This window comes from Ips typographus, linkage group LG2, assembly GCF_016097725.1.
Source record: "Ips typographus isolate SLU linkage group LG2, UJ_Ityp_2.0, whole genome shotgun sequence".
NCBI lineage: Eukaryota > Metazoa > Arthropoda > Insecta > Coleoptera > Curculionidae > Ips > Ips typographus.
In genome coordinates this window covers 13,499,481-13,515,516 of record NC_138423.1, presented here as the reverse complement: position 1 = coordinate 13,515,516, position 16,036 = coordinate 13,499,481, and the positions used below count along the sequence as shown (strand labels likewise).

At 32.5% G+C, this 16,036-nt stretch overlaps 1 protein-coding gene across 9 annotated transcripts in view; it reads right to left on the bottom strand.

Moving 5' to 3' along the window:
- Hrb27C (Heterogeneous nuclear ribonucleoprotein at 27C) overlaps positions 1-16,036 on the bottom strand; it is a 38,514-nt gene that overhangs the window by 1,481 nt on the left and 20,997 nt on the right. For 8 of the 9 annotated variants that reach the window (XM_081974224.1, XM_081974225.1, XM_081974221.1 and 5 more), the window contains one exon: positions 15,069-15,302. In XM_081974224.1, coding sequence (XP_081830350.1) covers positions 15,069-15,302 — 234 coding nt within the window. Of the gene's footprint in view, positions 1-4,079; positions 13,646-13,804; positions 15,303-16,036 lie in introns of those variants that run through there. The other variant, XR_014177281.1, reaches the window with a different exon arrangement.

The window sequence follows — 16,036 nt, the reverse complement described above, 5'->3', positions numbered from 1 at the left end:
TTCCAGACAGCATTTTTTACTATTTAAAGACATAAAGAATGATTCGGGTATTAATTTGACTGCTAGAAGACCATATAAGAAGCGTCTTTAATAAAAGGCTTTCTACCTTTAATTTGACAATTTCTACCAATTAAAATGTGAAAAAATAGTCAGGGGCATCACGTCTGACTATTCATAGACAAAAAGCTGCCGCTATTAATTGAACCACTGGAAGACAGTAAGAAGCTTCATGTCTTTAATAAAAGGCTTTCTAGCATGAATTTGAACATTTCTACCTATTAAAATGCTGACAGTATTGATATAGTCACTTACAGTGTATAAAAAGGCTTCCAGACTGTATTTTTGACTATTCAAATACATAAAGAAGCCTTCCAGTAGCAATTTGACTGCTAGAACACAGTAAAAAACTTCCTCTCTTTAATAAAAGGTTTTCAACCTTTATTTCACAATTTCTACTTCTTAAAATGCTTACAGTATGAATATGAACTTAGATTCTTTATAGAAAAGCTTCCAGACAGCACTTTTAATTATATAAAGACAGAAAGAAGCATTCGGGTATTAGTTTGACTGCTAGAAGACAGTAAAAAGCTTCCTGTCATTAATAAAAAGCTTTCAAGCTTCAATTTGAAAATTTCTACCCGTTAAAAGGCTTACTGTGTTTATATGATCACTCAGAGCCTTCCAGGCAGCAGTTTTGACTATTCAGAGACAGAAAAAAGCCTTCCGGTAGCAATTTGACTACTTAAAGACAGTAAGAAACTTTTTGACTTGGATAAAAAGCTTTCTAGCTTTAACTTGACAATTTCTACCTATTAAAATCCTGACAGTATTGATGTAGTCACTCACAGTGTATAAAAAGGCTTTCAGACAGCATGTTTGACTATTCAAATACATAAAAAAGCCTTCCAGTAGCAATTTGACTGCTAGAACACAGTAAAAAACTTCCTCTCTTTAATAAAAGGTTTTCTACCTTTATTTCACTATTTCTACTTCCTAAAATGCTTACAGTATGAATATGGACTTAGATTCTTTATAGAAAAGCTTCCAGACAGCACTTTTAATTATATAAAGACAGAAAGAAGCATTCGGGTATTAGTTTGACTGCTAGAAGACAGTAAAAAGCTTCCTGTCTTTAATAAAAAGCTTTCAAGCTTCACTTTGAAAATTTCTACCCGTTAAAATGCTTACTGTGTTTATATGATCACTCAGAGTTTTCCAGGCAGCAGTTTTGACTATTCAAAGACAGAAAAAAACCTTCCGGTAGCAATTTGACTACTTAAAGACAGTAAGAAACTTTTTTGACTTGGATAAAAAGCTTTCCAGCTTTAATTGACAATTTCTACCTATTAAAATACATAAAGAAGCCTGCCAGTAGCAATTTGACTGCTAGAACACAGTAAAAAACTTCCTCTCTTTAATAAAAGGTTTTCAACCTTTATTTCACAATTTCTACTTCTTAAAATGCTTACAGTATGAATATGAACTTAGATTCTTTATAGAAAAGCTTCCAGACAGCACTTTTAATTATATAAAGACAGAAAGAAGCATTCGGGTATTAGTTTGACTGCTAGAAGACAGTAAAAAGCTTCCTGTCATTAATAAAAAGCTTTCAAGCTTCAATTTGAAAATTTCTACCCGTTAAAATGCTTACTGTGTTTATATGATCACTCAGAGTCTTCCAGGCAGCAGTTTTGACTATTCAAAGACAGAAAAAAACCTTCCGGTAGCAATTTGACTACTTAAAGACAGTAAGAAACTTTTTTGACTTGGATAAAAAGCTTTCCAGCTTTAATTGACAATTTCTACCTATTAAAATACATAAAGAAGCCTGCCAGTAGCAATTTGACTGCTAGAACACAGTAAAAAACTTCCTCTCTTTAATAAAAGGTTTTCAACCTTTATTTCACAATTTCTACTTCTTAAAATGCTTACAGTATGAATATGAACTTAGATTCTTTATAGAAAGGCTTCCAGACAGCACTTTTAATTATATAAAGACAGAAAGAAGCATTCGGGTATTAGTTTGACTGCTAGAAGACAGTAAAAAGCTTCCTGTGTTTAATAAAAAGATTTCAAGCTTCACTTTGAAAATTTCTACCCGTTAAAATGCTTACTGTGTTTATATGATCACTCAGAGTCTTCCAGGCAGCAGTTTTGACTATTCAAAGACAGAAAGAAGCCTTTCGGTAGCAATTTGTTTGCTAGACGACAGTAAGAAGCATCCTGTGTTTAATAAAAGGCTTCCTAGCTTTAATTTTACAATTTCTGCCTATTAAAATCCTAACTGTATTGATCCAGACAGCATTTTTGACTATTCAAAGCCAGAAAGAAGCCTCTCGATATATATTCAATCACCTGGTAACCCAATTTAGATAGTAGTTTACTTCAATATCTGTCTTAAGAAACAAATAACAGAAATATATAACATTTTTACTGAACACAGAGTTCCTAAATCGTTTTTACATTGAATCATCAATTTTTTTTTAACTAAAAAGAGGTTTTCTTACCACAGTTTGACAGTGGTTGGTACGTAAATATGAAACATCCGGTATACAAAAATACACACAAATATTTGGCTACTTACTACTGCAGGAGAGTCCAACGTCATTCAACCCATATTCTTCTCTTTAGGCCGTATCAGAACCTGGGGGTATTTCAGTTGTGTAGTTCGTAGATGATCACAAAATATAGTTAATTATAATGGTTAGTAGGTAAAAAGCACTTTACCGCACTAGTCAGTACAGTTTATCCAGTAGGATAATCAATTTTTAAAATAACTGTGTTTGAATCATTACAATGCTATGTTAGTTTAACTTTGGGTTTTTAAGGTACAATCACGTGAATATACAGGGGTATCCCTTATGTCCCTTACCTGGATACTTGGCAGATGTTTTAAATGAAATCTACCTGTATATTGTTACAATTTTTGTTTTACACCGTTTTGGAACTATTCGTTACCATTTCCACGACTACATTCAGAGAAATATACAAGGTGTGACTATTGCATGAGTTAATAGATGCTTTTGAAAATTTACCAACTCAGCTGTAAAAAGTGGCAAGAGATGTCAAATTTTGACAGTTATTTTTAAAGGGACGCTCTCTATTTTACCGGCTTATTTGATTGATTTTGTTAAAACAAACTAAATTTGAGCAATAATGCAGATACATACCAGGTGGCTAACTAAGAATGAAAGGTACTGTATCTAGGTGATACAATACGATGACACGATGATGATGTGATTTCAGCGTTGCCGCATCTACATGAAATGAGTGGCAACAACGGATTTTCGTCTGACAACCCTAGTAATTGAAGCTATTTCTTGATTCTGTTGCTTAATCTAGCTAGTTTTGGTTCCAATCAGTCTCTCTAAATGTTGTCGTTTTTGAGATATAGACTGGACATTGGAATTTTTACTCTTTGGATGGCAGGATTTATAGTCCAACTTCCGTTAGAAAATATTCTCCTGATGATGACGCAGAGCAGTTCCAAAACGGTGCACCACAGACATATCAAAAATGTCTATGAAAATCCAAATCTGTAACAATAAACAGAATGATGAATAAAATTAATATAAAATATTAACCAATATGGAATCTAAACTTCTGTATTTAATAGGAAAATCTGCCTGATATTAAAAAGTGTCTTAGGTGGAATACCCTGTATGTGTACCTGCAGATTCAATGATAAATAATTATTATTGCTTAAATTTGTAGAGTAGAAAATTACGGTTTGTACAACATGTCTCAATATTAGATGGCCAAATACAGTAATGACATATTAGTAAATCAATATCGCGTAAGACTTTGTTTTCAAAATACAGGATGTTCAACTTTAAAAAACAACCGTCAGACAAATGCGAACATGAAAACCCTTATTGGATATTTGTTTACTTAGCAGAAACTACCAATTTAGCCACCTAAAACTCAGACACACTGTATATGTAATTTACCAAGTGTTAGCGGTATACTTTACCTTTTGCTGTGTCTATTTGATTATTTTATTAAGGCTTGAAAAACATTGGGATTAAAAAAAGTTTAGAAAGGAATTTGGAAAGGTATAAAAACAACAGAGACCCAGAAGTATTTTATAGTTTATATTACTCATTATCGATGATAATGATAATAGAGGTACACACCTTTAAGTAATATTCTCATTTTTTAGATTAATCTAATAGACATTTCAGGCTATATATTTAATGTTTAGTTATACTTGATACTATCTAAGTCTACTTATTAATCCCAAATACAAATGCACTACAGTTATTATTACTTTATATATTTAATAGTTAATATTTTTAAAATAGAGTAATATTATTTTGCTAAAAACCAGGTCTCCGTGTGTGTGTGTGTGTGTTTTTATAACAATTAATTCTACTATAATAGAATATTTTACGACAACTCAACACTTAAATTATTATACTTCCTATCTTAATAAGACAAGTGAATTTCTGTTTAATGCATCAAGTGTAGGACATTTCTGGTAAGTGGCAAGCTTAAAACGATTTGGCGAAGAATTTAATTAAAAAAGGAAAAATACTTCTTGGTTCGTGTTCTCGTTTAGAGGTTTCTATCCTTATCCTAAAATAAATGACCCCCCATTTTTGGGGTCGATTTTGTCCAACACTTGAGTACTCGTTTTGTCTAGTTAGTATTAAAAATATGATATCCAGTGGAAGTTATAGAAACTGACAGGTCTCGTTGACCGCGCAAAACCCAAGTTAATTTATACACCTAACATACATTTTTTTACGATAATGAACACCTTTTAAACCCGTTTCTATTTGTAGGATGTGCACAATCCAGTTGGAAGAATTTGCGGTTCTAGAAGTAATTTTAAGCTTATTAGATGTGTTAAACCGAAGAGAGAAAAAATGTAAACAATAGAATTTTGGAACACCCTGTATATTGTTGTATGTTTAGTTTAGAGCAAATGTAATCTCTAGACTAAACATACAACAATATACAGGGTGTCCCAAAATTAAATACTATACTGAAAATGGCAAAACCTTCAAAACATACTACAACCTATATTAAATTTGTACTTATTGTAACATACTGTATTTGCTAAAGTTTGAGAAAAACCATTTTTTAGTTTTACATAAACTAGGAAGTATCCTAGTCAATTTTACCAAAAGTCATAATGCACCACTATTATTTTTATGAAACTGAAAACATTTGACATAACGCCGGAAGGACACTAGTTAATTCTGCTACAAGTCATGCCTCTGATTAAAGTGTTCTCAATGTTTTGTTCGGTATTTATTTAACAGAAAAAAAACCAACGGGACACTAGAGTTAATTGACCTAAAATACTATTTAGCTAATGATTTTCCTAAAATTTTCTGTATAACGGCGGTTTTCTTCCAAAAACTGTACTCTTACAGTTGATTTTCGAAAATTTTACTGTTTCTTAAATTTTTTGGTATCTCCGACCGATATCGCATATTTCAGAGAATATTCGTACTTCAGAAGCATGTCTGAAGATTTATTATATCAAAATGTCGGTAATTTTGAAGTAAATATCTGAGAAACGAAAAAACTGAAAAAAAGTTTTTAAACATTGGTAATTGCAGCTTTCTGCATCTAGTTTTGCTGGGACATCCTGTATATGAAAACGTTTTCCAAATTACCCATATTAGATTCATTTGTGGTAATGTTTTCTGTCACATTATTTGCATTTGTACAAGGTTTTTGCTGCACTGAATTCGTAAATCAAAGGGAATTACTGTTATTATGGATTTTTCTTGTTTTGTACTGAGGTTGAGAGACTTTTTGTATTTTGCCACACTTTTTACATTTGAATGGCCGACGAAGAGTCAATTGACAGATTACAAAATGTTGCTACTCCCAGTATACAACACAAATGTCATCTCACTAAGAAACCTGGTAAACTTGCCGAGTTGAGTCAGACACGAAAATATCATTTTCTTGTCCAGGGTAGTCACATTTACAATTCTAAAATAATATGGAGAAAAAATTATACAAGTTACGATAACTCTAAAACTTTGTTCACTTTTTACTAAGAAAATATTATGATAAGGACCTTCCAAGAAATGACGTTAAGTTTCAGGACACTGCGTATTTAGTTTATAAACCATTTTGTCCTTAGAAGTGCTAATGATAACACGGGCAGGTTTTCATAAATTTAGTTACGAATAGACTGAAAACTGAACATTTGTATATTCAGTTGGACAAGTGACCTTTAGTTGCTGGATTAAGTGACGTGTCACGTTGTAAATATGTCATTTATAGAAGGTTCTAGATTTAAAACCTGATAATCTGTACAGTAGAACAATTTGTAACTGAACTTGGACGTGGAATATTCAAATATCTTCAATTCTACAAATGGAACTTCAGAACAGGTTTCCTGTCAATATATGACAGAAAAACCTCCTTAAAAACCATTTTTTCGGTATCTCTGATTCAATTTTGTTCTCTAGTTAAATCTTTAAATTATCTACAAGATTATAGAACTTCGTCACTACGAACCGAAAATTGTGTTGTCCGTTTCAATGAATCAGGACGTTTTTGGATGGATTCCGATAAACAACCTTTGTTTGAAGACATTTTAAGACTTTGTTGTTTACTCTGTATTATCGATGAGTAAAAAATCCTGCTTTTAAAGTTGGAAATGTCCTTTCACTAGCAAATATTACTTCAAAAAACTAACATATGTTTGCTTTAAAACTTATTAAAAAAATCAACAGAACTATTTAAAAAACTTCTCAGCTACACCATTAAACCATTTTGTAGATGTCAAGAGCTAGCTTATTTTGTCCAAACATAAAAAGTTTTCTTTTTTAAGCATCCTGTATATTTTTTCCGAGTAAATATCTCTAGAGAAACAACTTGGAAAACATGACCCAATAAGACATTAGCCTAGGTCCCACATTTTTATGTTAAAAGAGAAAGCAGTTATCGCTTAATTGCTTTTTTTTTTGCTTTTCACATCAGCACTGAGGTACTATAACGATCAAAAAGAATAATTCATCAACAAATAACCATTAAAAAACATTTGTCACTTTTTACTAAAAATTCTCTCTTCGGTTGTACACAATCGCTACTATTTTTGATTGTCCGAACTTAGTCTTTATTGTGTTCTCATTTTGATATGATAAAACAAAATTTACTACTTCCTGAGAGTGTTTCGAACTGCAAACCCTTCCAATTGGAAAGGAACAAAGTCATATTCACGTAAATCACCTAAAATATAAGAGTTTTGCGCGATCACCGTGTCTCGGACATGAAAACAGGACGAGGGGAGTCAATAGGAGGGACATGTAGTAAGCACAACTAATGGAACTCTTTTCCGTTCTCTTAAGACACTTAACTAGAATTAACACGAATGTCAATTAACTATTTATGTATTAGGTTTATCAGACTTAAATATTTAAACAAGTTTCAACACACTTATTATTTAAATTGCGCACACTCATATATGAATATACAATTTCGAGATATTTTGTTTTAAACGTAGATGAACTTCTATATCAACTGAAATTTAATACAAAATAATATCTTTTGAGCAAGACTGTTAGTCGTCTTAGGAAATAAATTGCCCCTAGTTTGTTGTTGCGCGGATTGTCGGTCAAGCAAAGTGGTTTTTAAAGATATTGTGCAGTTTCCTCGTAGATTTTATGTTGCTAGACCCTAGAAATGCGGTCTTAATCGTCATACTTATTTACATTGGTCTAAAATCGAATAGTGATGAATCGTAAAAATATTTGCGTATCACATAAAGGGTCTGTTAAAATTACTTATTTTTATTTAATAAGTTTCTAACAACGCAACACAATTATGTCGTAGTCTAAGTGTTTCTATAGCTAAGAAACCTGGTTGATCACATTTCGTTTGTTTGAAGTCTCTTACTTTTAAAATTATACCGATATCTCTAAATAGCTCTTAAAAATACTTAAGTTTTAACTTATTAGAATCACAATCACTTTTTTTGTAAATCCTATCGTTTTAATTACTATATCGGGAATTGCAGCGTTAACTAGAACCCTTACTGCTAAAACCTTAATTAATAGGTTGTTTTCTTTTCTAACTCTCCAAATAAAATAGTAAATACTGAAGAGTATCGAAACTATTATCTTTAAACACCACCAACTTTAACCGATTCCTCCTACGTGACAATTAACGTAGGGGCAACTAGTTAATAAACTAATATAACATCTATTTCGCTAGATTAATGAGGAATTGCACTATTAATAGTAAGAAGGCCCTAATTTTGTATTGTTCATAAGTTAAATTTAAAACTTATCCAAGTATATCTCTGTACATCAGTCGATTTGGTCTAATTTTAACTTCAACTATGTTTAAATTTATCCGATCATAAAATATTACACTAATAGGTCAATGATAACTATTTTATAACTTGTAGATTAGTTACACAATACAATTAATTAATTCAAAAGAACTTTATACTTAATGCGTATTCCTTTTATCAGTATTCACTCTAAAATCTAACTATTTTAAAATAAATAACGATAAAAATATGTCTCGTTTTTTTTCTCATTACTATAAATTGAAATGCTTCTTTTTTTAAATGTATATTAATATATTCGTGTGTTCTGTTATCAATTTCCTATTTGACACTCACGGTTAAAAATTGTTCAAAGTAAAAATTTACCTATTGATATATCCTAATAATCGTCAACACGCCCCAACTTTCAACTGAACTCGAAGACCACCAAAATGTAGTAGTTAAGTATATGGTATTTATTTGATAGTTCTAATAACATTATTTTTTTTTATTAAAGAGTGGTGAGTCGAAGTGCTTTAATATTTCTAAGTGTACGTCTGGTGTAATAATCTTTCTAAACACATAATATTATATACACATATATCAAATGTATCCCTCCATTAAGAAAGGAAACTTTTAAAAAATTTACGATTTTGTGTATGCACAATCTGGCAACATGACCAAATTCTAAATGTAATTTCAATATTAATGGATGATGTCAAAAAGAAATTTTCTGGCTACAGTAGAAAACAAGACAATAATAGTCTTTCTTCTTTAAATGTTTCCGCATTTTATGGTTTTAAAGTATTTGTTAGGGCAAGTTCGCCAATATTCTTGTATTCTTCAAAATTAAATTTATAAGAATGATTTTAAAGCGGTAGGTAAATACAACCTACTGATATTGAAAAGTTCGAAAAAATGTTTAATTAAGTACCCACAATGAGTTTATCAGATGGTTAGTGACAAAATCTCGAAAACCAGCAATGTTGCATAAAAAGATTGTTTGAAATTTTTTTGTAATACTGTCAAATTTGACAAGCTTAAGTTAGCTGTAGTTCAGACTGTGACCTTTTAACTCGTTCTGTCTGTGAAATATAAACACTTAAATGATCTTCAAAAACCACAGATTTTGCCTACAAGTAAATAATTAAATTATTCAACTATTGGTTCGTGCTAATGTCAAATTTGACAGTTATCAATCTTGTGAATCTATCAATGGCATTAAAGTTATTTACGTATCAAAAGATTTTATCTACGATTACCATGGTAATCATTACATATCTCACCTAAATCCCTAGATAATGTTAATAAGTGGAATAAACACCATGATGAAAGTAAAAAAGTAATAAAAATTTGATACATTTTTATTAAAACACCCTGTATATTTTGTGATGAGTTGATATACCTTTTTCTTCGGATTCCAAAAATATAAAAGAAGTTGACATTTGTTTTGGTCGTTTTCGAATTATTGCCATTTAAAAATTGCAATTTTATTGTTTTTCAATATCACAGGTGTCATAATCAAAAAAGACTAAACGTCATCAGTATTCGAATCGATGCTTCATCCAGTGGGCAGAGCAAATTTGACGTCACGATAACGTAGTTTAACAAAACAATATATTGACCAACTGTCAAATTACGTCATCGTGACGTTCGGTCCTTAAATGATGGAAAATGTCAACTTTAACCTTGAAAAGTCTGTAAATTACATTTAAACAGTTGGTAAAGATAAAATTGTAAAATCACGTCACGTGAACGTGACAATTTAAAATCGTAGCTGGCAACACTGTAAAATTATATTGAAACTTGTCAACAACAGTCATGTGAGCCTGAAAATGTTGTTTATCTAGAAAATTTGAAAAGCACGTCACGTGGTCATAACACTTTAAATTCGCTATAAAGTTAAATATAAACTTGTCAACAACGTGACGAGGAAAAAGTTATCTTTAACTTTAAAAATTCCGTAAATTACATTTACAAACAGTTGAGAAAGGTGAAATTGTAATAGCACGTCTTCTGGTCGTGACAATTTAAATTTGCCGCTGGCAACACGATTAAGTTAAATTGACATCTACTTTCAACAGTCATGTGACCCGGACAATGTTATCTTTACCGTTAAAAAGTCTGTAAATTTCATTTAAACGGTTGAAAAAGCTGAAATTGTAAAAGCACGCCTCGTGTGCTTGTGGGAATTTAAATTCGCAGCTGGCAGCAATTGACACCTGTCAACAACAGTCATGTGACCCCGGAAACCTTGAAAAGACTGTAAATTACATTAAAACAGATGGAAAATCTGGTATTGTAAAAGCACCCAACGTAATTGTCACAATTTAACTTTCCAGCTGGTAACACTGTAAAGTTCAATCAATCAGAAGAAAAAGATCAACTTATCAGAAAATATAGAGGGCGTTCCATTAAAAATTTATCAACTTTGTATTTTTTTTTCACCTTTGCCATGGTCTATTTTAATACGAGACGTAGTCGAAAGAATAGCTACTATGATGTGGGCTTGGGCAGGTCACTTAGCAAGAACAGGAGATGGACAAAAAGAGTGATTGAGTGGCGTCCCCGACATGAGGCGTTAAGGACTCGAGGAAGACCTCCAACTCGTTGGACAGATGATCTAAGAAGAGTAGAGAGCAACTGGTTAAGTGCAGCAGAAGACCGCACTAGATAGAAAATGTTAAGGGAGGCCTACGTCCAGCAGTGGACAAGATTGACTGTGTGATGATGATGATAATTTAGTCAATAAGATTTTTTGGTTATTTAGCAGAAGTCCTATAACTTTTGCATTATCAGTTTTTCCCTATCTGCACAAATAAAGTGTCTAAATATACGGACCAACCCTGTACATTACTCGTGTGGTATAGCAAATTAATGGACCCATGTGATGACTAATATTTCCCAGACTTGACTCATACCACAATAATAATGTAACTGTTATAAGTAAACTTAGTGCTTTTGATAACATTCACCGTGACATAAATCATTCTCCACCCCAAAATGAAATACATTGAAAACCTTCAAAATATCAAGTTTACTAAAACACCTTTCTAATAAAAATCCACTGAATTGGCAACTCTGCTAGCCTCCGAGATTCTTTTACCACTCACCCTGTATAACCAGCACTAAAGAAAAACCGACCAATCATCAACTTGATCCAGATTAATTATCTGCATTGCGTCAAACTAATTTAATCTCATTTCACGACACCGTAACCTGTGATTTGAAAATGAGACTTTTCTACAAATCTCTCCAGTTGATATAGGGTTTAGACAAAGATAAACTATCGCCTAAAGGTTGGCATACTAGTGTATCCAAACTAAGTTAAAAAAAACGATGCAGACTTTAAGAATTATTACTCATCAGTGAGAGGAAAAATACACAACAATTATTGTGTGCAGCAAATGGTTTAGAACAATGTCAGTTAGTTTTGGTTTACTATTATAATATATTATAAAAAAGTTTGTTAAAAGAATGAGTGTTCGAGTATTGATCGACAGACAGACAGAAAGAGCCCTCGTAATCTTAGTTCCTTAAAACTCGCTTACTAATAACATACACATAAGGTAAGATATTTAAGTTACCGTAATAGAGAAGAATCTGTAGCTTGACTCTTTTTTAACATAGATCACAACCACTTAGTCCACTTATATATTTTCAGCTATTACAAATATTATTTATTTATAGGGTAATAATAATTTAATTATGCTAAAAATGGATTGATTAAGTCTTTCGCTTCTAAACTAAAGTTATTATAGTACGTAATAAATAGGAAATTTCTTAAAAAAAAACATTAAAGTGAAAAACAAATAAAATATAAAAATACGTCAACAACTATGGTGAGTTTAAAATATTTTAATTTTAAGTAAATTGTATAGTGTGTGTATTTCAGTCGTAGATCGTTCCGGCTCAAATTGGCCCACCGTTTCAATTTTCTAAAATATAATTGCAAGCACTCGCATTGGGGACGTCAAAACTGATGGGAATTCAAGCCCGCTTAGCACTTAATTAACAATAAAAAACATTTAAAAAACAGCAACATCTTAAAAAAAAAGTCCCACTAAAAACAACCTTATTTCAGAACATCTTAGAAGATATAATTACAGCCCAGATTTAAATGATATTCCTATAAAGCTACTGTTTTACTTTTAAAATAGGGGGCGTGGTTGTGCACTATTTATTTACAGAACTTGTCGCCATTCTAAAAAAAAATTAAAAACGAAGTTGGACCGTCCCGCCGTGATAAAACCCATCACACTATAAGAATGATAAAATGCATGGAAAATTTAGTTTTGTGAATGCAGAATGACCCTAACCATTAGATAATATTTACAAATTACCTGCTAGCATACTTTTCAGAGTTTTAAATCGTATTAAAGAGACTAGATTTGGAAACTAACGCCTACGTTGAAACAAAAAGATGATTCTAAAGTTAACGGTATAAAACAAATGCATTATTGTTACTGGAAATAAATAAGACGTAACAGCTAGAAATTTACCTACACTCTAATTAAATTACAGAGGAATTGCGGTAAACGTTTAAATGGTATTACTAGAGTAGTGAACACTTTATACAAAGTGGAGCAATAGTGGTTAATGTCAATTTTTCGCTAAAAACAACCGTAATGCAAGTGGAAATCAAAGATTTTTAAGAAAATCGGCTACGAATGTCATTTAAATATTTGTAGTAGAAGGTGAAAAAAATTAATTTGAACTACACCAGTATTCTAACTTATGGGAGATATTTCAAACCAAATAGTACCTAGTACAGCCATTTTAATGGACTCTTTTTTATAAACTTATCAGATAAATCAAGATTTACAAGCAAAAAAAGTCAAGTGAGCATTTTTCTTCTAAATTGACTTTCGAGGTATAGCTATTGAAAAAACCTATTGACCTAATTTTTGTTCACCTTGAATGTATTGGAAAATTAAACTTACCTAATACAGGGAAAGTCGGTCACTGGCAGGACATTGAATGTAAAAATTTTGTTTTTGCGTTTAATATTGTCATCACTACTTGTAAAATATTACAATAATAAGGGCTAACAATAGTTCTTCTCAGTATTATTTGTGACAACTTGTACCTCAAAAAACATGTTTATATGACATTTTGTCTTAAAATAAGCTGCTCTGTCAAATGTCAGAGTCCTGCTAATTCTCCATGTATAGGAAAACCGCAACAGGATAAATATTAGAAATGAATGCCCTAGTTAAAAACGGAAAAATCTTTCATCATTAACTTTGGTTAATGACGGAAGTATTGTTCGCTACTGAAGTAATTGAAACGTCGTTTAACAGTTTGATGACTAAATTTTTAGAAAACCTGATGATGAACATAATGCTGACAGAAATCGCCTACTGGTTAACCATTCCAACCAATAGGCTATTACAGTACCTAGACTAGGCTGGCTGGAGTTACAGTTAGTACATAAGTTGCAATTATTATTTTCACTTTTTACGATTTAAAAATCAACAATTTTCATAGCGATAGCATGTTGAGTTATTTCAAGAGAAGAAACAAGGAGACAACTGGCGAAAACTACAATTACTATACTGAAAATGCTTACAATAACTATTACAAGACGGAAATAAAAAGTTTGAGGACAAATAAAACAATACTATTGCTCCACCCTACCTATACTTCCTAGTAAGTGTTAAAGCAAAAACTTCTTAAAGCAACTTTCAATAGAAATAGCATTAAGTTTAGCAACAAGACGAGTCTATTAAAAATTAACCTAAAAGGCCCACTATACTTAACTAGGCGCAGACAGTCCAACTCAATCATATTATTATTCCATATACGATTCTTTAAGAGAAATTCTAGCAATTTCTTACTCTTCTTGGATCACGGAAAATACTACTCCAAGCACGAAAATAAAACATAGTTTCTAGCCACTGATAGAAAATAAAATAAAGGAAATCGCGAGAAATTCTATCAAAGTTTGAAATAAAAATGTTCGTTGTAACTCTTGGATTCGATAACATTCGGAACATGTAGACAGCGACTGAGGAGAGTTTACACCAAATTTATAGACCACTACTTCATATGCCTTACATTATCGTAAACATTAATCAATAGTCAATAAGATATGAGGTATTTTTGATTTCTATCTTCAACGTGTAAATCATTTAATTAATAAAGTATTCGATTAGAATTACTTCAACAAGTTGTATATGAGCTGTTAGGTCTTCAGTTAAATGATGTAGCACTAAGTTGCGACACCTCAAAAAGAAATTAAATGGACTCGTCAAAAAATCATCGTGCTACAAAATTTAAGCAACTAGACACCTAATAATACTTAAAAATAGTCAACGCGGCAGTAAGAGGGCGCCATTTCTGTCTGTCTGTAGTCGTCGCTCAGCATCCGTCGTGCCTGCTAGGTGGACCACGTGACCCGGCGCATAATCGCCGTTGTTAATAGATAGCATTTGTTTTTTTTTTTTTACTTATATACCTTAATATAATGTTACACAACAACTAATACCCCTAAATTCTGATTAAATATGAGACAAACTTACGGATCTTCCTCAAAATGGTGCCGGCGTAGATGCCTAACTGATCAGCAATCTAAAACGTTTCTTTCATAACAATACTGACTATAACTTTTTAAAAACACGAATGTCCAAATTAACCAGTCAGTATTGTCCAAATCCAAGTACAAAGCAGATTTGCGATCAGTGAGACAACTCCACAACGGCGGCCGAGACTGTCCTTACGGCCAGCCCGGTCCCGGGTACCGCCGGCGGGGCGGCGCCCTGACCATCGATAGGTTGTCATGACGCTGGCCACTCCTTGAAATCAGAGAAGTGTTTCCCACCTGCGGCTTGCGGCGCTCCGCTCGAATATCCGCCGGTGGAATCGGCACCGTAGGCGGCAGTAGAACGCCCGGAATAGTCTGAATAAGATCCGTAGGCGGAACCGTACGACGCCGGACCGTAATCCGAGCCCGGCTTGGAGGCGGTGCCCGCGTTGGGTGCGGTTCCGGGCGGTCCCGAGGGCGTGGCTCCGGCCGATTGACCGCCTCGAGAATAGACATCTCCAGCCATATAGCCTGCGAATCAAAGAGGGGGGAATAGAGGCGTGACGCAATAGGCGGGTGCTCAAGTTTTAGGGAGGAGTTATGATGGAAAAAATTCCTCTAAAAAGAGTAATCTGCCAATATTCAACCACTTATCTAACTGGCAGATGGCTGTTAGATAAGTAATTTTCAATTACTTGCCTTAACCAGATAAAAAGCGCACATAATGGGGTTTTTTGCATCATTAAACCAAATTAGTGGTATAAGTTTCTGTCTAACCGGATGAACCAGATTACTAACAAAAATAATTGAAAGACTATATTTTTAAGATTTGAGAGTCAACTTTCAAACTGTGAGCTCATTAAAATTTTAGTAAAATCATAGTTTACTTTAATTTTATTATTTCTAATAGTACATCAGCTACTTTATAGCATTTTGTCTTTTAAAGTGAAACGCGTAAAAGCATGCACAGCATCGATTTGTTCTTATGAATGTGGCCATCCTGTATAACAAACGCGATGACTCAGTTTCAAAATAAAGACGAAACTTGGCTACAGGTTAGGTTTACTATACAGGGTCGTCTTCAATAGAATGAAAAAAGGTACAAAGTGTTGAAAATATAATTAGTTTTATTGATGGGTTTATAGAAAATGTTTATTGTTTTTAATTTTTGGCTACTGTCACAGATGCCAAAAACTCAAAAATAATAAGTCTTAACATGCCCTAAATTACATATTTCATCTATATTGCTTATTATTATTATTATT